The sequence below is a fragment of the Sturnira hondurensis genome, unplaced genomic scaffold (assembly GCF_014824575.4).
Source record: "Sturnira hondurensis isolate 20B ecotype Veracruz unplaced genomic scaffold, ASM1482457v3 Scaffold0007865, whole genome shotgun sequence".
Taxonomy (NCBI): Eukaryota; Metazoa; Chordata; class Mammalia; order Chiroptera; family Phyllostomidae; genus Sturnira; species Sturnira hondurensis.
The window spans coordinates 4,017,264-4,044,879 of record NW_028080496.1 but is presented as its reverse complement, the minus strand read 5'-3'; the positions used below and the strand labels follow the sequence as shown (position 1 = coordinate 4,044,879).

The 27,616-nt window shown below is 49.6% G+C and overlaps 1 protein-coding gene across 2 annotated transcripts in view; it reads left to right on the top strand.

Moving 5' to 3' along the window:
* Positions 1-2,415: 2,415 nt before the first annotated feature.
* FANCI (FA complementation group I) overlaps positions 2,416-27,616 on the top strand; it is a 35,541-nt gene continuing 10,340 nt past the window's right edge. Inside the window, exons 1-27 of one of the 2 annotated variants that reach the window (XM_037053641.1) lie at positions 2,416-2,474; positions 3,730-3,832; positions 4,861-4,933; positions 5,171-5,301; positions 5,678-5,834; positions 5,914-5,971; positions 7,527-7,568; positions 7,913-8,036; positions 8,693-8,778; positions 10,259-10,385; positions 11,836-11,925; positions 12,573-12,709; positions 13,845-14,025; positions 14,463-14,550; positions 15,902-16,032; positions 16,342-16,412; positions 18,431-18,545; positions 19,941-20,063; positions 20,187-20,255; positions 21,634-21,735; positions 22,643-22,813; positions 22,891-23,012; positions 23,538-23,702; positions 24,384-24,563; positions 25,994-26,160; positions 26,471-26,550; positions 27,254-27,370. In XM_037053641.1, the coding sequence (XP_036909536.1) occupies positions 3,749-3,832; positions 4,861-4,933; positions 5,171-5,301; positions 5,678-5,834; positions 5,914-5,971; positions 7,527-7,568; positions 7,913-8,036; positions 8,693-8,778; positions 10,259-10,385; positions 11,836-11,925; positions 12,573-12,709; positions 13,845-14,025; positions 14,463-14,550; positions 15,902-16,032; positions 16,342-16,412; positions 18,431-18,545; positions 19,941-20,063; positions 20,187-20,255; positions 21,634-21,735; positions 22,643-22,813; positions 22,891-23,012; positions 23,538-23,702; positions 24,384-24,563; positions 25,994-26,160; positions 26,471-26,550; positions 27,254-27,370 (2,991 nt within the window). In that variant the 5' untranslated portion in view covers positions 2,416-2,474; positions 3,730-3,748. Of the gene's footprint in view, positions 2,486-3,729; positions 3,833-4,860; positions 4,934-5,170; positions 5,302-5,677; positions 5,835-5,913; positions 5,972-7,526; positions 7,569-7,912; positions 8,037-8,692; positions 8,779-10,258; positions 10,386-11,835; positions 11,926-12,572; positions 12,710-13,844; positions 14,026-14,462; positions 14,551-15,901; positions 16,033-16,341; positions 16,413-18,430; positions 18,546-19,940; positions 20,064-20,186; positions 20,256-21,633; positions 21,736-22,642; positions 22,814-22,890; positions 23,013-23,537; positions 23,703-24,383; positions 24,564-25,993; positions 26,161-26,470; positions 26,551-27,253; positions 27,371-27,616 lie in introns of both variants that reach the window. The other variant, XM_037053640.1, reaches the window with a different exon arrangement.

Sequence of the window (27,616 nt, the reverse complement as noted above, 5' to 3'; positions counted from 1 at the left end):
GATAGGGTCTTTAAAGGCAATGAAGGCACGTTACCTTAATTTAGGTCATTGGGGTGACTCTAATCCAATATGACTGGTATCTTTATAAGAAGCAGAGATCTCAGATACACAGAGGGAAGACAGCATGAAGACACAGAAAGGAGACGGCCACCTGCAAGCCAAGGAAAGAGGAAGGCCTCAGGAGAAAGCAGCCCCTGCTGACACCTCGATCTTGGACTTCTAGTCTCCAGAACTGTGAGAAGTGAGTGCCTATTATTTAAGCCCCTGAGTCTGTGGTGCTTTGTGATAACAGCTTTCGCAAACAAACAGGTGGAATATTGCATCACCCCCCCAGGTACTTTGCAGGGAGATAATGGGGGTGGGGGTGGGGGCAGTTGGAGACCTCAGGCTGCCCCACGGGAAGGAAATGAGGGACTCCATCACCAAGAAGAATATTCCTGTGCACCGAGAACACTTTTGAGCTCATGCCACTGCCCTGACCAGAGTGGGCTGCACGGAGCTTTTCAGGCTGTTTGCAGGCCACGAGGCCCTCAGTGGGGAGCAGCACTTTCTTTAGCATTGTCTTCAGCTCACAGCCCNTTCCTGTGCACCGAGAACACTTTTTTTTTAAAGATTTTATTTATTTATTTATCTTTAGAGGGGAAGGAGAGAGGGAGAGAAACATCAATGTATGGTTGCCTTTCGTGCGTCCCCTGCTGGGAGTTGGCCTGCAAGGAACCAGCCTGCAACCCAGGCATGTGCCCTGACTGGGAATCGAACCGCGATCGTCTGGTTCGCAGGCCTACGCTCAATCCGCTGAGCTACGCCAGCCAGGGCCCGAGAACACTTTTGAGCTCATGCCACTGCCCTGACCAGAGTGGGCTGCACGGAGCTTTTCAGGCTGTTTGCAGGCCACGAGGCCCTCAGTGGGGAGCAGCGCTTTCTTTAGCATTGTCTTCGGCTCACAGCCCTTCTCCTGCCTCTGCCCTGCTTGCCCATGCCCCCCCACCCCTAGAGTCACATTCATGTCTGGCTCCTCTGACTGGAACAATAGTGCTACTGTGTCAGAGACGCTGCCCTCATTGGCCCGGACACCTGTGCTGGCCCCGTTGGCAGGCCACCGTGGGCTCCCAGGAGCGCTCTGCCAGGCTAGAGTCAGGAAAGGAGGACGCCCGATTTTGCCATGCCTGCATTCTATACTGTGTCAAGGGCTTTATCAGTCTTTCAGATGTGAGACAGGATAATCCCCCCCCCCGCCATTTACAGAATGGGGGACTGAGCTTAAAGCCACACGGCTGGTAAGGAGTGGAGAGCTGGTCACTCTAAAGCCCTCCCACTATTCAGCACACACGGCTGCCCCCTGGTCCGGGAGTGAGAGCCACACAGGTGGCACTGCCCAGGGAAGTCTCCGTTGTCCCTGGCTCCTGGGGAAGGTGATGCCACCGCACTTTCCTGGGAGCAGCTCCAGGAGGCAGGAGTCTGGCCCCTGCCTCTGAGGGATGACCCTAGGGAAGGTCCAGGCCTCAACCCCTCCTTTGAGATATGGGAAAACCCGGGCCCATGGACATCGTGCACCTTCCTTAACCTTACATAGTGGTAAGGAGCGCGTCCTGTCCTGTATGGTCTAGCTGGCTGCCACCTATCTCTACAAAGCTCCAGTTCCTCCGGGAGGCACGCTGGTTCCTCAAGGGAGGTGGGTCTGCCCCGGGACAGGTGGGGGCTGGCGGCTGCCATAGATTCTAGCAATGAGGCACAGAACAAGCAAATCGATCAGCATGCTTCTTCAAAGAGTATTTGCAAGTTCAATGTCTGTAAGGTTCTCGCGGAGAAGATGGAAGAAGGGGACCTAGTGCTCCTGGGCTTGGACACCCGAACCTCATCCCATTGCTCGGGGGAGTGGAAGGAAAGAATTGGTGCTGATGATGGTAACCTTACAGATTCGGTGGGAAAATTGAGGTCATCTGTCAAGAGTTATGGAGAAGATAGAAAAACCTGGAATCATCCTCATGAAGACAGGAATAGACGACAGACTCTCCTACTGTCCTTCATTTAACACATACTGAGCATGTACTGCTTTCCCACGCTATACACTGAATACTGGGGTTTCTCACGGGGAACTACAAAAAGCCCCGGCCCCGCGCAGCTTATGGCGAAGGGGTTACTAGCACATTGGATGGCGCGAGGAGCACAATACCGGTCTCTGCCCTCCAGGCCCTTCCTGTGTGAAGGAGCTTAACTTGCGGAGCTATGCCGCACTGCGCATGCTCGCTTTGCGGTCCAGCGTGAGAGTTCTCAGGCCGCGCCTCCACTCCACCCCCGACTGTGAGTGGGGACGTCCGAGGTCTGCCGACGGCTCTCCCACCCCCTCTGCCTTAATGGTACAGCCCACCACGAGCTCCCGGCGGCGGAAGCGAGCCGGGGGGGCGGGGCCCGTTGTTCGGAGCGACGGAAGTGGGGGGGCGTGGATTGCGCGGGAGATTTAGAAGGCGGTAGCGGTGAGGTCAAGGTAACGCAGCAGCCTGGTTCCACGCGCGGCTGGGGCGGTGTGGTTCAACCCAGGGGAAGGGGACGCGGGTCTGTGAGGGCGGAGGGGCCCGGTCAGCGGTGGTGTCCGGGGCTTTCTGTGGCCTGGAAGGTCGCCGTGCGCCGCGTTCCCGGGCTTTCGCCGCTCCCTCCCCTCGGGGCGTGTGACCTTTAGGCCCTCGCGTTCAGTTCTCCCCCACCCCACCCCCATTTGAAGTTCGGCGTTTACCCCGAGACATTTCCCTTAACCCTAATTCAGGCCGCTGTCGCTACCACCAGAATAGTCCCATGACCTCCTAGTCTCTGCTCCTTTCACTTTGGCTCCAAAAGTTTTTGTTGGAGCCAAAAAGTCTCTTATTTGCGGAATAAAAATCCAAATTCTTTAACCCGGTATTTTAAAATCTTTCCCAGTTTATTCTCAACCTATTTTATAGCCTTCTTCCTCCATACTCCCCTCCTTGAACTCTCTCTGGCAGTCTTTTTTCCCCCAAATGAGTTTTTCATATCCTTCTGTGAATGCCTTTGTTGACACCAGCGTTCAACTTGAGTATGTAAATTTAGCCTCTAGTACCAGCTTTCCTCTGCGGGGAAGATTTGAACACATTTATTCCTTTTTATTCCATTGTATTAGCCTTTGCATTTACAGTGCTGTTTGTTTATTCATTTATCAAATATTACTTCATGCTTACCATACCTATCCGTATCTATATATTATAATAATTATATACTTGACATACTGTTAAGTGATAGCTTTGTTCTAGGCAGTGTTCTGGGTAAAAAATTATGAATCCAGTGGACTAGAATAATTTTTTTTTAAAGATTTTATTTATTTATCTTTAGAGGGCAAGGGAGGGAGAGAAGGAGAGAAGTATCAATGTATGGTTGCCTCTCGTGAGTCCCCTGCTGGGAACTGGCCTGCAACCCAGGCATGTACCCTGACTGGGAATCGAACCACGATCGTGTGGTTCACAGGCCCGCGCTCAATCCACTGAGCTATGCCAGCCAGGGCTAGAATAAATTAATAAGGATGTTCTAGGGAATTCTTGAGACAATTTTGTTTGGATAAAAATCACCTATTCATACTGTATAGTAGTCCTTAGCCTGTGAGTGTCCACTGTGTATGTTGTCCATTATGCCTGTGAAATACTCAGTTAACAGGCATGGAGGGGGAAAAAAATCTTGTTTATTTCCGGAAGTTTCATCAGCTCTTGACTTTTTGCCTTTCAGTGCCCTGGTATGTGCGACAATGGACCAGGAAATTCTGTCTCTCGCAGCAGAAAAAGCAACAGACCAGCTTCGGGAATTTCTTCAAACCCTGGCGGAAGATGATGTGAGTACGGGAAAGCCTGTTGTGCTAAAAGCTTGACAGGCTTGACAGGCTTGACGGGCTTGTCCTGTCAAGCAGGACAACACATTCAAAGGTCATAGAACAGTTATTCCTCCACTTCCTCTCCTCACCACTCTGCTCAGGAGACAAGGATTTAAATGTTAACAGTTCACAGATGTAAAGAAGTGAGAATGAAAAGTGCATCACTTAAGGACATTTGTGTACATTTATACAACTGTATAACCTTTAAATAATATTTCTGCAGCTGTATGCGTATGAGCACATCAGTGTACTTTTATGGTTCTTAGAACAATCCTGTTTGAAGATAGTATCCAGACTATAGTCACTGAGACATTGGATTTGCTTATTGGTGTTCCTTTCTTCCATTTTTTTCCTCAAGAAGATACATTTATGAGCAGTAAAATATTTGGAATTATTAGTAAGAAAACACCGACCTGTCTTCACTGGAAGTATGTGATTATAAAATGGACAATAATAATTGATCTCAGCTCATTCAGATCCCTGCATGGAGAAGAATCCCTCCTTAAGGTTTACCCAGTCTAGCCCAAATTCTCTCTCCCTTTCCTCAGTTAGTTTGTCTGAGCCTTCATTTGTTTCCTCTACAGATATTTTTTTTCTGAAATTTTTTCTGTTGCTGTTTTCCTTCCGGCTCTACTGTAAATTCTCTGAGTCATACAATCAGGTTCATCTTGTTCATCCCTGTGTGCCTGGAGCCAAGGAAAAAGAACATGTTCCAGATACTTGTTGAGTGAATAGCCCCGAGAGCATTGCTCAATACCTAGTGCTGGTTAAGTATTCTCTAAATGTTTGTCGTCTGAGTACATTTCAGTCTTGACAGCCCGGCATCATGTTAAGATCTACCCTGGTCTATCTAAATAAATAATTGTTTCTAATCCCTGCAGTCTGTGAAGGATATGAACCTGACAAGCATTTTCATATTGGGAGTTGAGGTCATTGGGGTAAAGAGATTGTTGCAGGAGACTTGCAGTGTTTTGCTTCTTTGATCGCAGCTGGTGAATCTCCTTCGGAAGGAGGCGGTGAAGGGTAGAGCTATTGGAGCCCTGCTGAGAGCCCTCTTCATAGGTAATAGGGGGGGTCACCGGGGTTCACTGGTAGATTTGTTTACTTTCGGCATATGCTGTCTGAATGGCGTTTCCAAAACTCCTAAGCAGTTCTGTTCTAAACACCATAGTCATCAGAATGTCCATCATTTTGTTTCTGTGTTAAACGGCACAGCCACGTGTTTTCCCTGTTTATTTACCCGTCAGTCTTGTAAGACTTTTTCCTTTTTCTTTCTGTGTCCCTCTTGAAAACAATAAGGTTCTCCCTGCTCTGAGGAAGCAGGAGCTCACAGGAGACTGAAGATATACGTTTGTTGCATCCAGTTGGTGGAATCCGGGGATTTGCAGAAAGAAGTGGCGTGTGAGATCATAGGGCTGCTAATGCTGGAGGTGAGGTGGGGAACAGAATTGGTTTTGGGGTAGATTTGGGGGGGTTGTTATCTGAAACCCAATGGGCCGAACCCAGCACAGATCCTGTTTATCATTAGAAGGCTGTTAACCACTTAGATGTCTCCATTGCCTTTCTGGCATCACGGACGTGTGTCTCGTTGAAGACTGCTGTGGATTCAAACATATCGGGGAACTGGGGGAGGTTTCTGGCCTCTGCAATCCTTTATAATTACGACTTTGTCCCAGAGCAGAATCCCTTAGGGGATCAGTTCTGCTTTCATTGTGAGTTCTAGCAACTCAGCAAAAAACTCTTTCTTGCAAAAAGCAAACGTTTAGACTTCTGCTTAATATTTTCTTTGTCCCCATGAAATTGTAGGCCCATGCTTTTCCAGGATCATCACTTGTTGCATTGGCCAATGAGTTTGTTGGTGTAATCAGAAAGGGCAGCCTAGTGAATGGGAAATCTCTGGAGTTACTACCCATCATTCTCGCTGCCCTTGCTACCAAAAAGGAAAATCTGGCTTATGGAAAAGGTAACTTTCTTCCCAATTTGGTGGTGTCCTGTCTATTCTCATAATTAAATTTATTTCTCAGTGTCTTTTGCATTTCTAGATGAACTGAGTGGGGAAGAATGTAAGACACAGCTGATTAACACCCTCTGTTCTGGCAGGTGAGTCTTTCTGGTTCATGTGTAGAACTTTCTCAGACTACACGTGTCAAAAGAAAGAATTCTCACTTGTTTTAGAACTTCACGTCACTGAAGTTTTTAAGTCCGTTTATTTTTTTTTTAATATTTATTTATTTATTTATTTTTAGAGGGGAAGGAGATAGGGAGAGAAACATCAATGTATGGTTGCCTTTTGTGCATCCCCTGCTGGTAGTTGGCCTGCAAGGAACCGGTTTGCAACCCAGGCATGTGCCCTGACTGGGAATTGAACCGTGATCGTCTGCTTTGCAGGCCCGCGCTCAATCCACTGAGCTATGCCAGCCAGGGCCTCTTAAGTCCGTTTATAATGTGCCATTTGTATAAAACCACTTAGTCTGTGGTGGATTTTTGAGAGATCATCTACTCTTTTCTTTGTTCTAAGATAATACATGTAATTTCGGCTTATCTGACTGTCTTGACATAGCATTTTAGTCTCTATCGTATTTGAGTCCCAAGGTCCTCAAGGCTGGGAAATCACCCTGCAGCTGCAGCTGTTGTATTTTTTGAGGGAGTCGAATATATAAGTGATGTTTGTGTCTTTAAACCAAAAACGTGGGAATTACCGTAAGAAAAGAGTCCAACATGAAAGAAAATTCTCATATGGGAACATACTGAGCACAGGAATTTGTGACCAATTTTAGCATACAATAATAGAGACATGAAATTTATATCCATTAAAAATGCAATGTGTAAAGAAAGACATACCTCAAAAATGAAGAATCTTACTCCACAGTCAGTGAAAAAGAAGAATACTGCATTATGTAATCCTGTGGTAACACGTGAGTGTGCATTTCAAAGAACCAGGAGGCAATACCCAAGCTTACGTGAACCAGGGATGACCACTGTTACGGTTCCTTACGTAATATCTTTTTATAAGTAGCTTTAGGCACATAGCGCGAGTATGTTTATCCATTGATTCATTGGTTTTTAATTACACAAAGGAGCTTCTTCAGCACGTACTGTAATATACCTTCCGTTTTTCATTTAGCACTGCTGTTCATGTCAGTGAGTCTGTGAAATAGTTCCGAAGTAGTCTATTACTTGGCTGATATCCCATTGTTCCGTTACTTTTTCTTCCCCTACAATAACATTTGGCTTTTGCTATTCTGAAGTGTTTCATGGAACATATATCTGTCTGGGTGACTTCCTATAGGCATGTACACGGGATGTGTTCCTAGTAGCTGGCAGGGCGGGGCTGTGGTTATGCACATCTTTAATGTTGGTAGGTATGGCCTGCTCGTCTTCCCAGAAGGGCCATGTCAGCGTATACCCCCCAGCATGGCTCCCAAAACCTCACCAGCATTGAACATCATCAGTCTTGGATTTTTGCCAGACTGCTAGGTTAAAAACAATCATTTTCTTGTTTTAAATGTTATTTCTGTGATCTTGTTTCCCAGTAGTGCCAAATTAAACTTGAAATGGCCCTAATTTTTTTCATCATAACTCATTTTATAAAGCAATATGTAAATGAGTGAAAATGAGGTAAACTTACATATTCTTGGACATTATCTTTAACCAGATGGGACCAGCAATATGCGATTCAGCTCACTGCCATGTTCAGGTAAGCGTGTCCTGGTTCCCTTTCTCCCCTGTCCTGCTCCGAGAACTTCCCAGCCAGACGCCCAAGGTGGAGCGTGCAGCCCATTCTGTGCCCAGGAAGGGCACCAGCTCCTGTTTTCTGTTACAGCCTTTCCCCCCACCCCCTCTTTTTTACTTCAGTTGTTCATTTAAAGTACAGTTTTGTGATTTTTTTTCCCAAGACATCTTGGTTTGGGTAGGGTTATTGGTTTTCTTTAAGGTTCTGTATTCAAGCAAATTTAAAAGAGGCCGTTGCAATATGCTAACGTCTCCCAAGTTGGGCACTGGCATAATTTGGCTCCAGCCTTCCGAATCTTTGCTCCCCAGGGACGTGCCTCTGACTGCAGAGGAGGCGGAAGTCGTGACGCAGAAAGTGTTGAAGATGTTCCCCAAGTTGAATCTCCAAGAAATACCGCCTTTAGTCTATCAGCTTTTGATTCTCTCTTCAAAGGTATAATAAATAAAATATCTTTGTTTGTTTTTTTTAAACTTGGGTGGAATGACCAATCAGGGCGATTAAGCTTATTTGTACTCTTGATTCACGTACTAGGGTGTGGTTGCTTTCATTGCACGTTGGATGATTTGATCTAGTCAAAAGTTTGTGCTTCCAGACAAGGCTACATTTTACCTTGCACTGACTACCATGTGTTCTGCAATAAAAAGAGTAAAGATCTCATAAAGGGTGGGCTATAAGGCCCTTAAAGTTTGGCACAAAGAGGTATTTTAAACCAAAGGTTTGTTTTTTAAGATTTTATTTATGTTTATGGAGGGGAAGGGAGAGAGAAACAGGTAGAGAAACATCAATGTGGTTCCCTCTAGAGCACCCCCTACTGGGGACCTGGCCTGCACCTCGGGCATGTGCCCTGACTAGGAATCGAACCCGCGACCCTTTGGTTTATAGGCCAGCACTCGGTCCACTGAGTGGCTTAAACACCAGCTGGGGCTTAAACCAAATGGTAATGTGAAAGTGTCCCGTAAATTCTTATGGTGACTCTAGGTTGTAATTTGTTTACTTAAATTCATACTTGAGAAGCTTTTAAGCTGAAAAGTTCAACTTGCTGATGTTGCCCTTTCTGTAGAGACCTTACTTGTTTTGTATTTTTTCAGGGAAGCAGAAAGAGGGTTTTGGAAGGAATCATCGCTTTCTTCAGTGAGCTGGATAAGCAGCATAAAGAGGAGCAGAGTGGGGATGAGTGAGTAATACAGAAACAAAATCATTTCTGCACCTCATTTCATTACGTATTTTACTCACCTCGCTATTACCCGGCCTTTCGGCCCCTGCCTCGCCCTCCCAGCACAGAACTCACAAGTCCTCTCCTAGGTGCTCAGTCATGAAGTGAGAGGAGTAGTGTGTCCTCCCCAACTTTCATCCACACCTTCCCAGGAAAATGGCAGTGCTTGTCCTGGAAGTTGTTCGGTTCGAAACTGTTTGTTATTGTCGGCTCTGTGCCAGGAACAGTGTGGGCCTGCAGTGGGGAACCAGTCAGCCAGACAAGGCCCTTGCTTTCCTGGAGCTTAAGTTTTAGTGAGAAGAGAACAGAAATAAGTAACAAGAAACATATTGAAGTGGGGAGTGCTCTGCAGATAATTCCAGCGGATGATGTGAGTCGGGTGGCCGGGGAGCCCTCGAGGGCGCTGTTTGGGCTGGATCCCGAGTGCAGGTCGGGAGAAGGAACGTTCTAAGTTAGTGGAGCAGTTCGTGCAGAGCAGGAGGCAGCACGGCACGCGGGTGCTTTATCTGTGCCAGTGCTGCTCGCGCTCTGCGAACCTCACAACAGCTTTATTTTGTCCTTAGTTTTGGGGTGCAGAAACCAGGGCAACGAGAAGCTAAGGAATTTCCCAAGATCATACAGCCGTAGTGCGGTGGGGCTGGGTTTTTAATCCCCACAGAGTTAGCACCGCTGATCCTGGTGCAGCCTGCTTCTGCCGCTGTAGAGTGACTTTGGTTGCTGGGCTGAGCAGTTGACTAGGAGGTGGTCTTGTACAGTTAGGAAAGGCTGGCAGGGAAGTAGGGTCGGGGGCATGAGCTCAGTTTTGACTGTGTTCAGTGTGAGGTGTGTGTCGGCATTCCGTAGGGAGGTGTTGAGCCGGTGGTCAGAGTGGTCAGGACAGGGGCGGTCAGGACAGGACTCGGATCGGAAGGGCCAGATGGGTCACCTAGGGAGGTGTAAAGATAGGACGGAGAGACCCAAGACCGAGCTCAGGGGCATCCTGCTGTTTAAAAGGAGGATGAACAAGAAAAAAAAAAAGAAATTGAGAAGAGACCAGCGACAGTGCCCCAGGAACCAAGAGAAGAAAGTGTGTCAGAAAAGGAGTGGTCAGCTGGGTGACAGCTGCCGGGGTGTTAAAACAGGGCTGCCTATTGCTTTTGGTCACCCAGAGGCTGTAACCCTTGCGGTAACAGTCAGTGGCATCGAGTGCACATGTTGGGAGGGGACAGAAGCCTTACTGAGCTGGATTTACCTGGGACGAGGTAAAGAAGTGGCAGCAATGACCACAGACACTTCTTTCCAGAAGTTTCGCTTGTAGGAAGGGGGCAGAGAATGAGGTGGCGGCACCTGTGCTCCCTGCTGCCTTGCGGTGCAGGGGCCCTGCACTCAGCCTGCGCCGGTCTGCTCGCCCACGTGAGTGTCTGCACTGCCGTCTCACTCCCACGTTTGTTGGATCATTCAGGCTCCTGGACCTCGTCACCGTGCCGTCGGGCGAGCTCCGTCACGTGGAAGGCACCGTCATCCTGCACGTCGTGTTTGCCATCCAGTTGGACTGCGAACTGGGCAGGGAGCTCCTGAAACACTTAAAGGTAGCGCCCAGCTCGCGGGGTGCCCCAGGATCCCCAGGGAATGGGGGCGTTTGGACTGGAGCCTCTCTCATGCCAGTCAGTGGCAGGGAGCAGAGAGAAATGCTGTGGGAGGGCCTGGGTCTCCAGGGGTGCTTGTTTGACTTTGAAAGTGGGGAGCATGTGGTGCCCCACGGTCTTAAGCAAGTTCCGTTTTAAAGCCGTGCCATGAATAGTCTAGTTTTTAAAAAGAGAACTGTTGAAGCCCTGGCTGGCATAGCTCAGTGGATTGAGCGCGGGCCTGCGAACCAGACGATCGTGGTTCGATTCCCAGTCAGGGCACATGCCTGGGTTGCAGGCCGGTTCCTTGCAGTCTAACTACCAGCAGGGGACGCACAAAAGGCAACCATACATTGATGTTTCTCTCCCTCTCTCCTTCCCCTCTAAAGATAAATAAATAAATAAAATCTTTAAAAAAAAAAGATCTTTAAAAAAAGAGAACTGTTGAGCAGGAAACTGGAAATTTCATCTTAGCTGCATTATTGCTCGTGTGAGTTTCCACCCTGACCTGTTCCCTGTTTATGAATTGGGGTATCGCCCGTTTCTAGTAGGTTTCGAGGTTTTGTGAGGCTAAGTCATTCATTAACCATTTGTGAAGCACTAGGATAAAAGTCTGGAGTAGTTGGAGCTCTTTTAAGGACGTATTTTCTTCCGACATCACATTTTGAAATTTTTAGCCTTCAGCAGAGTTGGAATATTTTAGCAGGGTGAGCGTCTGTGTACTGCTCACCTGGACTCACCGTGTTTGCTGCGTCTCCCGGTCTCTCTCTCACATTATGTTTCTCTGAGCCGTGTCAAAGAGGGAGTCACAGCACTTCCAGGCCTGAGCCCTTCTGCGACTCCTGAGGATGAGCGTCAGCATCTTTCCAGTCTTGTGTGGCACCCAGCCCAGTTTTCTGGTGTTTCATGTGGTTGGATCAGTCCGGTTCGTTTTCTTGCATTTAGAGTCACGTCAGACATTTTCGGCAAGAACGTGCCGTGCCTGAGGCTGGGTGCGTCCTTGCGTGGGTTCAGCCCGCTCTCTGGAAGGGCCAGGCACCACCTCAGGCCACTCGGCCCTTCCACTGGAGCAGGAAGGCAGCCAGACAAATAAATGTGACTTATTTGCCAAATATTTTTCCAGTCTGTAGCTTGTCCTTCATTTTCTTAGAGGTGTCTTTTGGAGTGTAAAAAGTTTTCAGTTCTGATCATGTCTGATATATCTTTTTTTCTTCTGTAAGGTTTGCTTTTGATATTGTATATAAGAAAAATCTTTGCCTGACCCAAGGTCTTGAAGATTTTCTGCTGTGTTTTCTTCCAGAAGTTTTATAGTTTTAGCTCTTACCTAGTAGGTTCCTGATCCATGGAAGGACCATTGGCTATGTTACAGTTTTAAGTGGTGAGTAATGGCTTTGTCGTTGTCGGTCTGTTCCAGGCTGGACAACAAGGGGACTGTGCTGCCATGTGTCCCTTCAGCATTGCCTTGCTGCTCTCTGCGACGAGGATACAAAGGTTCCGGGAACAGGTACTGACTGGCGACTGCTGGCTTCCTTCTGTGCTTGACAGGGTGGACCAGGGCCTGTTTGCTCTGTCCTGTGTTACCCTTTCCTAAACCACCTGGCCCTGGCCCTGCCAGCAGCAGACTCCTCCGTGAGACACAGAGCAGGCCCACGCCGCACTCTGGGGCTGCCTGGGGACCACGTCAGGTGCTCGGTACCTGGGTTATACCTCTGCTTCCTGTGGTTTGGTGAGCCGGGGGGTGACACGGGTGTAGGAATGGAGGAGACCTCACACAGTGCGAGTTGTAAGAATGGGGAGTTTAGCTGAGTCTTCACCGGCAGTTTTACTGTGTTGTGGTTTTCCAGAAATTGTCCCTCTTTCAGTTGACATTAATGTCACTTGGTAAGTTGCAAGGATGACAAGAGGATTTTATCCTTTCCCCCTTCTTCTCGTGTGTTCCCTCCTCGTGGGTGATACCAGAGTTGATTCTAGCCCATTTCTTCCTTAAGGAAGGCCTGTCCTCAACTCAGTCCCCATGGAAAAGCCACAGTGTTTGTGTGACACTCCTCTAGTGAGACAGTTGTCCTGGGGCTGTATGTACAGCAGCAAGCAGGAACGGGTACAGGGGTACCACTTTTTGCTTCATTTTTTTTATTTCTTTCATTATATTAGGTGTTCGACCTTTTAAAGGCTTTGGTGTTTAAAAGCTTTAAGGATCTGCAGCTTCTCCAAGGCTCAAAGTTTCTTCAGAATCTAGTCCCTCATCGACCTTGTGTTTCAGCCATGATCTTGGATGTGGTAAAGAATAGGTGAGTTTATGAATCAAAACCCAGCAGGTTCCCGAGGGATTCAGTGTTAGAAAGCACAGTGTGTAGAGTGAGGGAGGGTGCTATAAGAGGACTAAGCGGTAATGTAAAAAAAATGCAATAAAAAAAGTAAAGAACAAAGGTCTGGTGCCACACCCATGGCCCATCAGAAAACCACTGACCACAGCTGCTGCCGTCATGTGTCGAGGTTCAGTACCTTTCGGTGGTCAGGCAGGCTCTTCCTGAGGGAAAGGTCCTTGCACCCCGAGGCCTGACCTTTCGGCCACCCTGGTAGCCAGAGCACGAAACCGAAACCGTGCCCTCACTCCTTCCACGAGGTCACAGCTCTGTACTGCAGGCGAGTGAACGTACTAACAGTTTATTTGCCTTGTTGAAGTTGGGGGCTAATGGGTGGAATTGAATAGCAGTTTTAGGCAATTGATTAACAGTTTTAGGCAAATCTGTCTTAAACTAAGTTGAAAAGCCTGGTAAGCTTACTGGCCGTTATTTTAATTTCCGGATCTACATTAGCTGTTGTGACAACCTTTAACATGCCATGCTGCATAATATTCTTATTTCTTCAAGGATATTCATTACACTTTTAAAATCTCTTGTGTGTTCCATTAACCTGTTCCTTCAAATAAATTCTCTTCATTGAGTTTGGCGCTTCTCTTCCAAGGCAGGTTTTTTTTTGTTCTGTTTGATTTGGTATCGTTGGTTATTAGTTGTCTTCTTACTGTTTCTGGCAGTTCCTGTTAGTGTGAGAGGGCTGTCTCCCCCTCACTCAGTCTGTCTCTGATGTGAGGACGGTGTGGGCGTGACAAGGGCTCATCTTGTAGCTCCAGCCTGTCGCCATCCTCTCCAGGTGCTGCTCAGCCTCGGGCCTACTCGCACATCCCAGCTCGGGGGTCGGCCTCATTGCTGCTCACTTCTTGGCATAAACTGGGGGGCTGGTGGGTCTTGGAGAAGAAAGTAGAGAAGGAAGTTGGCTGCCGTAAAAATGCATGAACAGAACAGGCTCACGTGAAGAGTGCTGGTTGTCCAGGTCGAGTTTGGGGAATGTGGAGCCTGGCAATGAAGGCAAGGGTAAGGTATTTCACTAAGCGTTTCCTTCTAACTCAGCTTTGTTTTCTTGCAGTGTTCATAGTTGGGATCATGTGACTCAGGGCCTGGTTGAACTTGGCTTCATTTTAATGGATTCCTGTGGGCCCAAGAAGATTGCCTCTGGAAGAGCTGTTGTGACCAGCTCAGGCCTTTCTAGAACTCCAAACCAGCACGCGTGCCAGCTGGGAGCTAACATCCTGCTGGAGACTTTTAAGGTGAGACACTAGTTTGGCTGCCACTTCCTAGTTTTATTGAATCAGATTATTCATAGGGCACGATATTTGCTGGGAGTTTGGGGGACACGGACATTCAAGTCCTGGGATCAGAGACTGGGATAGTAAGTGAAGCGCTGCGGTTCCAGTTCAGTGGAGCACTTTCTTTCCTTTTATTTGTGCGTAGCGGTATTTCCGTGGGATCTCTAGTAGGTTCGTAAACACGGTGGTTTGTCCTGCCAAGGCCTGAGCTGAGCACAGGCCGAGGGTAGAGCCGAGTGCTCCTGCCTTTCCAGGGGCTTCTCCTTACATCTTGTCTTCTAACGAAACACTCAGGTTCCACTCGTATCAGAACCGCCCTTCATTGCGTAACAAGCACTGACGTGTTGGAAGCTGGAAGTCACCGAGGAGTGACCTCTGGGCTCTTCTGTTCTTTTCAGATCCACGAGGTGATCAGACAGGAGATTCTGGAGCAAGTCCTCAACAGGGTCGTCACCAGAGCGTCCTCTCCCATCAGCCACTTCCTCGGTATTGAACTTAGAAAGGGTGGTTAACGTTCTCGGGAATGTTTTTGTCTAGTGCCGTGGTGTTTTGCTCATGGGAAACAAACTTAACTCCAGTAATTCAGCGCAGCGGCTCACTGAGGTGCTGCAGGGGTTTTCAAAGCGTGCAGCCCCGGGCTGCTTGGTCAGGGTGCACTTCCCACCGCCCAGGGCTCTGGTTCCTGCTGGTGGTCCTGTTCGGTGTGTGTTTTCCCTTGTAGCTCAGATGCAGGACCGTTTCCTTCAAATTCCCTTTCTGCCGTCACCACTTTGTACTGGCTCAAACCTGGCCCTCCAAGTCCCAGAGGCCAGAATTCCTTTTTATCTTCTCAGGTACAGTTGGTATCTCTTTTCTCCCATTCTTCCCCTCACACTGTTCCTTTTTTTCTCCTTTTTCCTCCCTACCCCTTCACACACACCCACTGCCTAGTCCCTACCCCGCAGCCCGGCATTTAGACCACGGCTGCGGCTCCTCGCCCGCAGCTCCCCTTCTGTCTGCGCAGTGAGCCTGCGTATCGCCTCCGCACGCGAGTTCCAGAGCACCGCCTCTCACTCCAGGCACCGATTCCTCCTGTGGTAACCTGTCAGCTCCTTTCATGGCACCTAAGATCCTTGACAGTTTGATCTGCCCTTACCTTCAGCTCTTCACTCTGGTCCCTCCCTCCAAGTCCAGATGCCACCCTGTCCACTCTCCATGGCTGCGCCTGCCCTCCTACCTTTCCCGTGCACGCGGCAGCTCCGTGTGGCCCGTCCTGCAGAACTTGGCTGAACGTTCCTGAAAGCTGCTCCCTGCTTTACTACAGTGTGCCCACGGGTGATCTCTCTTTGGACTCCCGTGTGACCTTTTCTGCAGTTTGCTAGGCAGTGAACCGTTGGGGATTATTAGGCATTTGGTATTGTTTTGTTATTTACCGCTTTTGTTCTTTTAAAATATACTCCACTTGTAACTACCTTAAAGTTCTTGAAGGGAGAGAGACCATGTTTTGTGCCTTTGCGTGTTCCCTATAGGACCGTCACTTTTCATTGCATGTAATCCGAGCCTGCACGTTTCTCTCACTCAGCCCGGAAAGATGAAGACGTTGATGCCGCTGGTCCAGGCGGTGTCCGGGCCTCTGTCTTTGGACGAGTCAGTCTTTGTGGTCTGACACCATTGCAGGGGAGCGTTGAGTGTCCTGGTTGCAGTTACCGCAGAAGAACAGATAGGATCAGCAGGAGTTTACATTGCAGTATATTTGACTTGAGAAACGAAACAGACTTTTGACCATTTCTTTCCCCATTTTTTCTTTTTATTTAAAATTGGTTATTGGAGGCAACTCATTATAGATTCTGTTTTTCAGAACTGCTTTCAGGTATCATCATGCATTCACCCTTAGTTCTTCAAAGCTGTTCTTCTAAAGTCACAGAAAGCTTTGACTATTTATCCTTACTGCCCCTTCAAACTGTGCAAGGGCTGCTGAAGGCCGTGCAGGTGAGTCTCCTGCAGAGCTTGTGGGAAGGGATGCAGAGTGGCATGGAAGTCGGGCATGTTTCCGTGTGAGTGTGTGTGACTGAGAGACCCTGTTGCTCTTGAGTCTGAGCCTTGGCTGTGTATTGAGGACAGCAGACTTAAAGGCACGCACAGCTGGTTCTGGTTGAGTGTTTCCACACACTGGAATGTATATGTAAAACGGACCCAGAGTGCCTTAGCTAAGCCAGACGGCCACAGGATTGGGTGGAGAGGGGCTCAGGCTGGCAGACAGGCTGCCTCTGGTTCACCCACTGCTGCCTCCTCTTTCAGCCCCTCCTCAAAGTGAGCATGGCGATGAGAGACTCCCTGATACTCGTCCTGAGAAAGGCTATGTTCGCCAGGTATGTCGCGCCCCACAAGACTCTAGGGCATAGTGCCCGCCACTGTACAGGGAGTCCTCCACCACCCCCATCCTTGTAAGTTCAGTTTATGTAGCTTCCGCATCATGGTTGTTACGTCATCCATCTCCGTACAAAACTAACTGGTTTTTTTTGACCCAGGAAGCTATTGCTGCAAAATTAGCATTGTTTTTTTTTTTAATATATTTTATTGATTATACCATTACAGTTGTTCTATTCCCCCCCTTCATTCCCCTCCACCCGCACACTCCCTCCCCCACCATTCTCCCCCCCATAGTTTATAACCACGTGTCTCAAGTTCTTTAGATTCTACATTTCCCCCAGTATTCTCGCCCTCCCCCCTATCTATTTTCTACCTACCATCTATGCTATTTTCTGTGCCTTCTCCCCCCTTCTCCCCCTCCCACCCCCGTTTCTAACCCTCCATGTGTTCTTCATTTCTATGGTTCCACTCCTGATCTAGCTGTCCTCTTGGTTTGCTTTTGTTTTAGGTGTGGTTGTTAATAACTGTGTGTTTGCTGTCCTTTCACTGTTCATATTTTTCATCTTCTTTTTCTTATATAAGTCCCTTTAGCATTTCATATAATAAGGGCTTGGTGATGATGAACTCCTTGAACTTGACCTTATCTGAGAAGCACTTTATCTGTCCTTCCATTCTAAATGAAAGTTTTGCTGGATAAAGCAATCTTGGCTGTAGGTCTTTGGATTTCATGACTTGGAATACTTCTTTCCAGCCCCTTCTTGCCTGTAAGGTCTCTTTTGAGAAATCCGCTGACAGTCTGATGGGTACTCCTTTGTAGGTGACTGTCCCCTTATCCCTTGCTGCTTCTAGGATTCTCTCCTTCATTTTAGTCTTGGCTAATGTAATTATGATGTGCCTTGGTGTGTTCCTTCTTGGGTCCAACTTCTTTGGGACTCTCTGAGCTTCCTGGATTTCCTGGAAGTCTATTTCCTTTGCCAGACTGGGGAAGTTCTCCTTTATTATTTGTTCAAATAAGTTTTCCACTCGTGGCTGTTTCTTTCCCCCTTCTGGTACCCCTATAATCCGGATGTTGGAACGTTTAAAGATGTCCTGGAGGTTCCTAAGCCTCTCCTCATTGTTTTGAATTCTCATTTCTTCATTCCTTTCTGGTCGGATGTTTCGTTCTTCCTTCTGGTCCATTCCATTGATTTGAGTCCCAGTTTCTTTTCCATCGCTATTGGTTTCCTGGACATCTCCCTTCATTTCAATTAGTTTAGCCTTCATATGTTCCTCTAATTTGTGACTGTACTCTACCAATTCTGTGAGCATCCTGATAAATAGTGTCTTAAATTGGGCTTCTGAGAGGCTGACAATCTGTTGGTCGCTTAGAGTTATTGGCTCTGGGACTTTGAGTTCCTCTTGCGCCATCTTTTGGGCTGTTCGTGCCTGTTAAGTAGCAGGATCGGAGCCCTAGGTTTTCACCAGAGCAGGGTAACTCAGTCGCTGGGTTGTGACATTGTATGTGGGGGCGGGGTCAAAGAGGTACAATGGCTTCCCTCTGCCGCCCGCTGCCGCGACCCCCACCGGCACCGCAGCCACCACCGTCACCAGGCCCACGCGTTTCATTCCACTGCACTCGAGTGTGCCACCGCCGTCAGCCCTCCACCACTGGGTTCGTCCCCTGGGGCCTGCGTGGTCCGTCTCACTGTGTGCGAATGTGCGACCTTGGTCAGTGCCCCACACCCCGACTGGCTTTGGGCTGCCCGCGCGCCTAGCACCTAGGTCGGGGGATCTGTCCTGCCCGACCCAGCTCCGCTGCTGGTTCCACCTCTCTTACCGCTCCCATTGAATGGTTCGTAGCTGTCGGACTTCCGTATAATTCAGTTTTCTGGTCTTTGGGTGTGTCCTAGTTCTCCAAAACTTTTGTTGTAGTCAAACTTGGTTGTGGGAGAAGGCACAGTGTTTCCACCTATGCCTCCATCTTGGCGGAAGTCAAAGTTAGCATTGTTAATGGCTTCTCTGTCTGTTCCTGAGCCAGACAGCTTAATGCCCGAAAATCCGCGGTGGCCGGCTTCCTGCTGCTCCTGCAGAACTTCAGAGTGTTGGGCAGCTTGTCGTCCTCCCAGTGCAGCCAGCCCGTCAGCCTCAGCCAGGTAAGGGCCGGCCCCGGCGGGTCCTGTGCACATGGGTTTCTTTTCCCTGCGTTGCGGCTGTGCACACAGTGGTGAAGCAGAGTCGGGGCCGCGGTGATGGGGACGGTGTCAGTTAACCCTCACTGACGCAGACTGGCAGCTGGCTGTGTGCTGTGGCAGCCACCAGCTTGGTGTGGACACTGGAACTGCGGCCAGTCCAGACAGAGTTGTGCCGCACACGTGAAACACACACTGGGTTTTAAAGACGTGAAATCTAAGGGTGTAGAGTCTGATTTTTATGAACACTTGTGGAGAGAATGGTTTGGATGTGTCGGGTTAAATAAAACAGCTAATCCCATCAGCTTCCTTTAAACGGGTCACCGGTAGGTTTTAGATTATGTATGTGCGTAGCGTTTGTGGTCTGTTATACTGGACACCATGCCTTTAAGTGCTTTACGTTCCTTAGTCTCCTCAGCAGTTCTTTAGAAGCTCATTATGTTTATTGTAATACTCCCTCTTTAGTAGCTTCTTTCCTTTGCACATGAGCATCTGGTAGATGCCATGGTCGGAGAAGGCAAAACTTTTTACAGTAATCTGGTAAGGTGGGCTTCGGAACAGTAAAATTGTCTTTCTAATTTAAATTACATGCTATACGATTGTACACAGCGAACGTTAACATGCCAGTTTCACTGGGAACCCTTTATTGCTCTAGTTAACTGTATAGAGCTTTTTCACGTGGCACAGATTAAATATTAGGAGCACTGAGCATCCTTAGTATGTTATCATCTCCTTTGTAACGATAAGAACATTGAAGCCAAGAGAGAGGAAATAACTGGCCCAGTGTGATGTCTTCTGTAAAGGCTGGAGCTGGAGTTGGACCCCTAACAATCTTGCCAAAATGCCAGGGGTCAGGGTTAGGAGTTATTTCTCTGTAGTCGCTGAATGTGTTATATAAATGAAACGGGCTATTATTGTCATGTTCATTTCAAAAGTAAAAACTAGTCACCTCTAACCTTTTTCAGGATTCTGTGGAAGCAAAAAGAGCTAGATTCTTCTAGCTACTGAAGACGGTTAAGGAAGGCTTTTAGGCCTTTGCAGTGAAATCAAGTGTGTTGGGGGTGACTGGGCTGGGGAGGCATGAGATAATCTCTGTGCCTCCCTGGGCAGCGGACACGGCCGGGGAAACCTGCAGGGCTGGGGAAGACTTCATTTTGTTAGAGTGCCTGAAGCTTCTCTCGTTCCAAAGCAGAATCCGTTGGCCCTTGTCCTAGCCTAGTGGTGACTGATGTCTCCCGCCATCCCGGGCTTTGGCATTTGGGGAAAGCCGAGTCTCGGTTTCTCTGACCGAGTGCCGAGGCTCGTTTCACCTCCCTTCCGGGCTCTGCTTGGTGAGGTGGAACCACATGTCCCTTTCAGGTCCATGTGGACGTGCACAGTCGCTACAGTTCTGCAGCCAACGAGGCTTTCTGCCTGGAGATCATGGACAGCTTGCGAAGGTGCCTGAGCCAGCAGGCGGATGTCCGGCTCATGCTGTACGAGGTGAGCCGCAGAAGGAGCGCAGAGCAGTCCCCCGCTGATCTTTCCCACTTCACAGTGTTTTTCCTGATCGTAAAAGCATAGCACACACACTGGTTTATTCGTTTTCTGTTTGGCTCCTCTCAGGGGTTCTATGACGTCCTTCGAAGAAACTCACAGCTGGCCAGTTCCATCATGCAGACTCTGCTGTCGCAGGTGAGACCAGGCTTTACAGATGCAGAAAACGGGCGGCGGTGGACGTTGCCAGGACCTTTCACAACATGGGGTCGTTCCCAAACAGTAACGGATGCGCCATGCCTGGGCCTGGGCTCTGTGCTGTGACCCGATGGTCTGTGTCTGTTCCAGGGTTAGCGAGAGATCTGTAGCAAGTACGGCAAAATACTGCCGTGTGTTTAGGTGACATGTACATGAGCGTCTGTAAGGTTATCTTGTGTGTTTTTCGGATAAAAAAAAGTGAAAAAATTGTGAAATATCTCAAAGAACCGTGAAGATGGGAAGAATTCCTCTGGAGAGTATTTGGTATACATAAGATCTTCTCCCCTCAACACTTACTCCTTAAGCATTTTATTTGGATTTTTAAGGGAGCTGTACTGAGATTGAGTTCACATCCCATACTGTACACCCACCTCAGTGCACTGCTCGCTGGTCTTTCGTCGGTCCGTGGGGGCACGCCACCCTTCCACAACCCGCTTTTGAACATTCCATCCCCCCAGAAATTAGCTCTCACCTGACTGTCTCATCCTCTTCCGCCCGCCCAGCCGTCAGCCACCACGAATCCGCTTTCTGTCTCTGTGGATTCGCCTGCTGTGGACATTTCACGTCAGTGGAATCACATGATAGGTAGTCTTGTCCTTCAAAATGTTCTCAAGGGTATCTGTAAGCTGTTGTCTGCATGGTGTCTTTCACCTGAACAACCAGCCTGTCCCCACTCACACACTAACAGGGGTAGGAAAGCTTGATTAAAGGCCTGGAGCCGTGCCGCCCAGCCGTGGTGAGCACGCAGATCCAGTAAAACTGTGGACTCCAGGAGCAAGGAGGAGAGTCGGGGCCGCTGATGTTTTCCTTGAGCTCTGTCACCTGCTGAGCAGTGCAAGGGGCCCTGGGCACATGTTGGCACGTGTGACCCTTCATCGGCCGCACCTGTTTCTGGCAGTAGTGCCCTCGGGGGGCAGGTGAGGAACCGAGGCATAGCCTTCCTGAAGTGCTTCGCAAGTGGGGGAACCGGGGTTTGGACTCGGCCGTTGTGATGCGGGAGCCAGTATTCCAACGACCAGGCCACAGTGAGAACACTGGTGGGAAAACACCGCAGTGAAAACGCAGGACCCGGCGGGACAGGGCACAGTGTGGCGGGGGAGGGGTAGTGGAAGTGGAGCAGGAAAGATCTCAGCTAGCACAGCGCCTAAGGCAAGGGTGAAGGGTGTGGGTGAGCTGGAGCAGTAGAACTTGCCTGCATCCTTTGGACTTTTGGAAATATGTCTTAGAAGGTGTTAACGTGCAAAACGGGCCTTTAGCTCCACCACTTACAGAAGTGACAGGCGCGCGCCACGGTGTCTTTCTCCCTCACCATCTGCAGCTGAAACAGTTCTACGAGCCACAAGCTGACGTGCTGCCCCCTCTGAAGTTGGAAGCCTGTATTCTGACCCAAGGAGATCAGATCTGTCTGCAAGAGCCACTGGTGAGACCTCATTCCTCCCAGACCGTGACTTTTCCTGTTGAGTTAAGCATTAACCCTGTCAGTAGGGTTGATCTTCAGAAAGAGGTACTTTTCCCTGTGAAATTCTCTTTCTGCTGCTCCCTGTGAATTTTCACTCTGAGGTCTTCCCGGCTTTTCTTTTCTGAGCCATCCCCACCATGTGTCTGCTGGCCCAATGTCTCTGTGTAAGCATTTCACTGTAGGGCCCGCCCCCAGCAATTTGTCTCCCTTTTGTGGCTCTTTGATTACTGTGCTGAATAAACACACTTTAGAAAGGGGGTGGGGTCTCCGAGGGGCAGATGAACCCAGGGGCCAGCTTCATTTCTCTGGAGGGCGCCTGTGACTTAGGCCACGCTGGAACTGGCGCTCCGTCGGCCCTTCAGCGGAACCGAGGCAAGTTGGTTTTCTGTCCTCGCTCTGTAGCCTCAGAAGGACGGGAAGAGATAAAATTGAAACTCTTCCCTCCGCCCCATGATTTGAACTCGCCTCCACAGAGGTGTCCTGTTCTGCCTTCATACTTGCACCTTCTCTGCCAGGAGGTGCTATGGTGTCTCCCAGAGGTTCCTTCAGCACAAACGCCCACCTTTAGCACAGCCTCTGGGACCCAGAGCAGCCAGGGCGGGTCCAACTGGTGTCTGCATTGGGTCGGAGGTAGTGTGTCGGGTGCTGCCGTCGGGGGTCAGCTGCTTATAAAGCCAGTTCCTTTGGGAGAGGCCAGAAACCGTGCCTCTGTGTATTCAGGGTTTTTTTCCAGTTTTGTTAATTTGTGTTGAGTTATTTTGTGGTACTGATGAATACCTTACTTGCAGATAAGAAATACTTGTGGATCAACATCAGCTCCATCAGTTAGCCCTAACACTCACGAATGTCTCGTCGTTTTCTTCCCCAGGACCATCTGCTGTGCTGCATTCAGCACTGCTTGGCCTGGTACAAGAGTAGAGTGATGCCCCTGCAGGGGGAGGAGGAGGAGGAAGAGGAAGGATTCTACCGAGAGTTGGACGACGTGCTGGAGTCCATTACCAACAGAATGATTAAGAGCGAACTAGAGGACTTTGAACTGGTAATTGCTGCGTCCCGGGTCTGTTGCATGATGGAGGCTTTGCGTAGCTTGTTAGCTTTTCTTGTTATGTCTTTTAGGATAAGTCGGCAGATTTTTCTCAGAGCACTGGTGTTGGCATCAAGAATAACATCTGTGCTTCTCTCGTGATGGGAATTTGTGAGGTTCTGATAGAATATAATTTCTCCGTCAGTAATTTCAGGTAAGGAGGTGCTATGACTCTCAACTGCAGTTTCCCCAGGACTCCATTTCATGGGTCAGGGGTTTTGTTCTGTTTTTTGTTTGTTGGTTTGTTTTCCTTTTTAGCTCTAACAATGTGCTAGGTGTCAAACAGATTACAGACTGTGGCCCTGTCTCTTGAATTGACATCTAGCCTAAGAGCAGCCGGAGATCTCGAGACAGGACTGCTGAACGCCATGCCTCCGGCAGGCTTTCGTTCATTGAGACTTGCCCAGACCCAGACTCAAGAACTCCGCATTGTCAGAGGGGCATTTTGATTGGTGGCGGCACTGGAGTTCATGCTCTCTACTGGCTGGTCCAGAGAAGGCAGGGAAAAATGACCCAGACAGCGGCACAGCTGGGCATCGCGTGTCCATAGTGAAGGTCCATTCATTTACGACATTGCGTCTAAACTGTAGGAGCATTGTGACTTCTTACGACTGTGTGTGACAGGGAGCCACGGCATTCTGATGCTTACCCTTGGCCGTCTCTTTTTCCCTTTACACAGTAAGAATAAGTTCGAGGACGTTCTGAGCTTATTTACGTGTTACAAGAAACTCTCTGACATCCTTAACGAAAAAGCTGGTAAAGGCAAAACCAAAACGGCCAGCAAAACCAATGATAGTTTCTTGTCCCTGCGGTTTGTGTCCGATCTCCTCACCGCTCTCTTTAGGTAAGGCCCTAACAGCACTGGAAGGCATGTTAGCGGACCTGCATGGGCATTGTTACCTGGTTGAGATTCATAATTCTTGCTGTACATATGTGTTTCTGAGTTTCCTGAGAGCCATCTTAGCAACTAAGTGGAGCCCAGGGAAGGGGTCGTGGGAACATCTGATTGAGAGCCAGTCGATCGGAAGTGCAGATAACAGCCGAGACTTACAGTTAGCCTTTTGAGTTGGGCGTCTGTGGAACTTCCCATCTGCAGCCAGACGGTCTTCCAGAACCTCTGGGTTGTGACTGAGGTGCTACCTGGCCTTGCAGCAGGTGCCTAACGTGGGGGGTTGGGGGAAGCTGGCGGGACTGACCCTGAACTTGTGGGTTCCTTGTGCTCTGCAGGTGGGCAGTGTCAGGACGGAGCTGACCACTCTGACACCCTGCTGGCGTCTGAGAGTTGCCTGGTGGTGTGGGGCAGAAGTCACCTCCCACACACAGACAGAGGAAGGAGGGTCTGGGGCAGTTAATTTAGGCAGCCGTGGCACTGGCTCGGGCCTTGGGCCTAGCCTACAGAGCCCACTGGACGCTGCAGCTCTGAGCGGTCCCTAGAGAGCCTAGTTCCAGGTCCCAGGAACAGTGGGGGAACTTCTCACTCTCCCTCCCCTCCTCCCTCTCTCCCCCTTCTCCCCTCTCTCCCTAGGGACAGTGCTCAAAGCCATGAGGAAAGCCTGTCTGTGCTCAGGTCCAATGGTGAGTTCATGCGCTATGCGGTCAGCGTGGCCGTGCGGAAGGCGCAGCAGCTCAAGGAGATGGGGCACGTGAGCGGCCCTGATGGCCAGAACGCAGACAGGATCTTTCAGAACCTCTGCGACATAACTCGGTGAGGTGTGCTCCCCTCCGAAGCCTGCCCCTCGGGCTGCAGGCCCTCGCAGGAGGAGGACTTAGAGCGACGGGGATGGGTTGAAACCGGAGGACAGAGAGGACTCCCGCTTCCACTTCAGGGCTTACTCATAAGGTCGAAGCATGTAAGATAGCGCGGGACTGGCAGAGTAGGTGGAGCAGAATAGACAGCTCAGAAATGACACAGATTGCGGTTACCTGATCTGACAGGTGTGCCCAGGTAATGTAACGGGAAGAAAGGTCTTCTCTACAAACAGTTTTGGAACAAGTGGATATCCATATGCAAAAGACCCCAAACTTTTATCCATTCCTCAAGTCATGTGAAGAATATTAACTGGAAGTAGATCAGGGACATAAATGTAGGGCTGAGAAAAGTCTTTCTGATGTCATTTTAGGAAACGGTTTCTTAGGTGTGACACCAGAACACCTTTTTTTTTTTTTTTTTAAATAACCGCGCTCTTTGAAAAATACTCAGGGAAATTATAAGGTAAGCCCCAGATTGGGAGAAAACATTTGCAAATCACCTCTGGTGAAGGGATGATAACTGGAGCACAGAAAGAAGTCTTTTTTTTTTTTTTAATTAAAAAAAAAAAAGCCCAGTTAAAAAATGGGTAAGATGTTGAACACTTTACCGGAGAAGATACGTACATGGCAGGCAGAGGAGGACAGAAGAGGATGCAAATGACTCCCTAGTACGGAAGCGCAGATGAAAAGCCCAGGGAGACAATTACCGAGTGTCAGTCAGAATGCCCAAACGTGAACAGACTGCCCGGGCCTGCGTGCTGTCCTGGGTGGGCAGGGCCGGGATGGCACAGCCACTCTGGAGAGCGGTCGGGCAGCTTCCTGAGAAGGGCAGCCCGGCCCTGTCGCGTGACCTACATGTGCCACTCCTCGGCGTCCACCAGGGGAAATGAGAGCACAGACCCACACTGGGGGCTTGCCTGCAGCAGCTTCCCCTGCGGTGGCAGAACACGGGAACAGCCCGCATGCCCACCGGCCGACGGGCAGCTGTGGCACATCCACGGGGCGCCGCAGGGTGACATGGGATGAGCTGCTGACGTATGTGCAGCAGCGCAGGGGAATCCTGGAAGCATACGTTGACGAAGCCTGACTCAAAAGGCTGTGCGCCTACTGGTGCCGTTTCATGTGATGCTGCCGGTGGTAAAACCATAGGGACGGGGGACGAAGGAGGCAGTGGACGCTTGGGAAACCGGGGAGGGAGAACCCACCACAGAGGAGTGTCAAGGAGCTTTCAGGGTCACGGCAATATCCTGAGTGTGGGGTGGTCACACGCCTTTAGTTTGTTAGATCTCAGAGCTGCGCTCCCGTCTACGGGGTGTGGGTTTCACTGGACGAAGGTGCACCCCAGGGAGGCTGACTGTGACAATGAACCCCCTTTGCCCCGTCCAGGGTCTTGCTCTGGAGGTACACGTCCATGCCGACGTGCGTGGAGGAGTCGGGACGGAAGGAGAGAGGGAAGAGCGTCTCGCTGCTGTGCCTGGAGGGGGTGCAGAGGATCCTGGGCGCCGTGCAGCAGCTCTTCCAGCCCCGGCTGCCCCTGTTCCTCCGCGCGCTGGGTGCGCCTCCCGGTTTCTCCTTCTCGACAGACCTCGTGATTCCATGTATTAACCTGTCAGGTCACGTGAGGACAATCCTCATGTTGCGGGCAGGTGACCGTGGATTCAGAATTGGCATTTACTGGATCCCACTTAACCACAAATAGTGGCAGGAAAATGGAATGTGGTGGAAATGAAGAAGTGGCAGAATTTCTCTTCCGAATATATTTAAACCTGTTTCTGGACTTTTGACTTTCTAAACTTTTAGCTATTAAAGCAAAAAACCATAATAAGTCTGTTTCAAAGAAGATAAGCTCTTTTCCTTCCCCAGATGTCCCGGATAACGACGAGGGAGAGGAGGCAGACGTCGGCGTCACCCAGCGAGCTGCATTCCAGATCCGGCAGTTCCAGGTGAAGCCAGCCCACCCTGCCCCAGTAGTGCCTCCAAGACCAGCCTTGGAGTTGGCACACAGAGACAGCCAGGAGCCTGTGAAGGGGTGGAGTTTGTCTTGTGTCCCTGGTATGATCGGGGTTTGTCAGATTTGCATAAAGACTGGACAGTGAAGCCTGTTAGTTTCTGACCATTAGATTAGTGGCCACAATACGAGGATCTTTTTGAAGTTCCTACGTGTCCCGGGGACACAGTTCAGGTGCTGGGGACTACCTCGGAACCAGAGAGACAGGCTCCCTGCCCTTGTGGCACTCACACTGTGGTGGGGAGAGATGCACCAAGTGCAGAACATTTCAGGCGCTGAGAGGGGAGGAGGGAGGCGGAGAGTGTGGAGGGAGCCGCGGCCCGGGGCTGCTTCTGAGCCTGAAGCCCGCGGATGGGCTTTGGGGAGCTGTGAAGCGCCCAGGACTGGGCGCACAGTCATCCCTGATGTGTGTGGGACAGGGCCGGGGCCGTCCGCAGTTTTTAAGGAAACATTCACATTGATGGTTGAAAACGGCAGAAACTAGCTGTCGATTGAGTTTATTTTCAGATTTTATCCTCTTAGAATTTGGGCAGTTCTGAATGCTTTTTGTCCCAGCCTTAGGAATTTGTGGCTAGACGTTTCTTCTCCCTGGTACGAACGTGTCTGCTAACATGTCTCTGTGCGCTCTCCTTTCTCAGAGGTCCTTGTTGAATTTACTCAGCAGCCAAGAGGAAGAGTCCAACAGCAAAGAAGCCGTCCTCCTCGTCAGCATCCTCTCGGACCTGTCCAGGCTGCTGGAGCCCGCTTCCCCACAGGTGTGTGCGCCCCGCTCCCGTTTGAGACTGAGGGGCACTGCGTCTGCAAAGAATGTGTCTGAGTGTCCTCTTCAAGTCTGGCTTATTTTAACTGTCATTCTTCACTGTGCTCCTGAGTTAACCGTAGATCTGGGAGGCGTACCCTTTCCTGCGTGGTGTGTCTGCCGTGACGTAAGTGCACACAGGGCCGGAGCGCGGCTGCCGTCCAGGCCCACACTAAGCACCGCAGGAGAACATCTTCGCTTA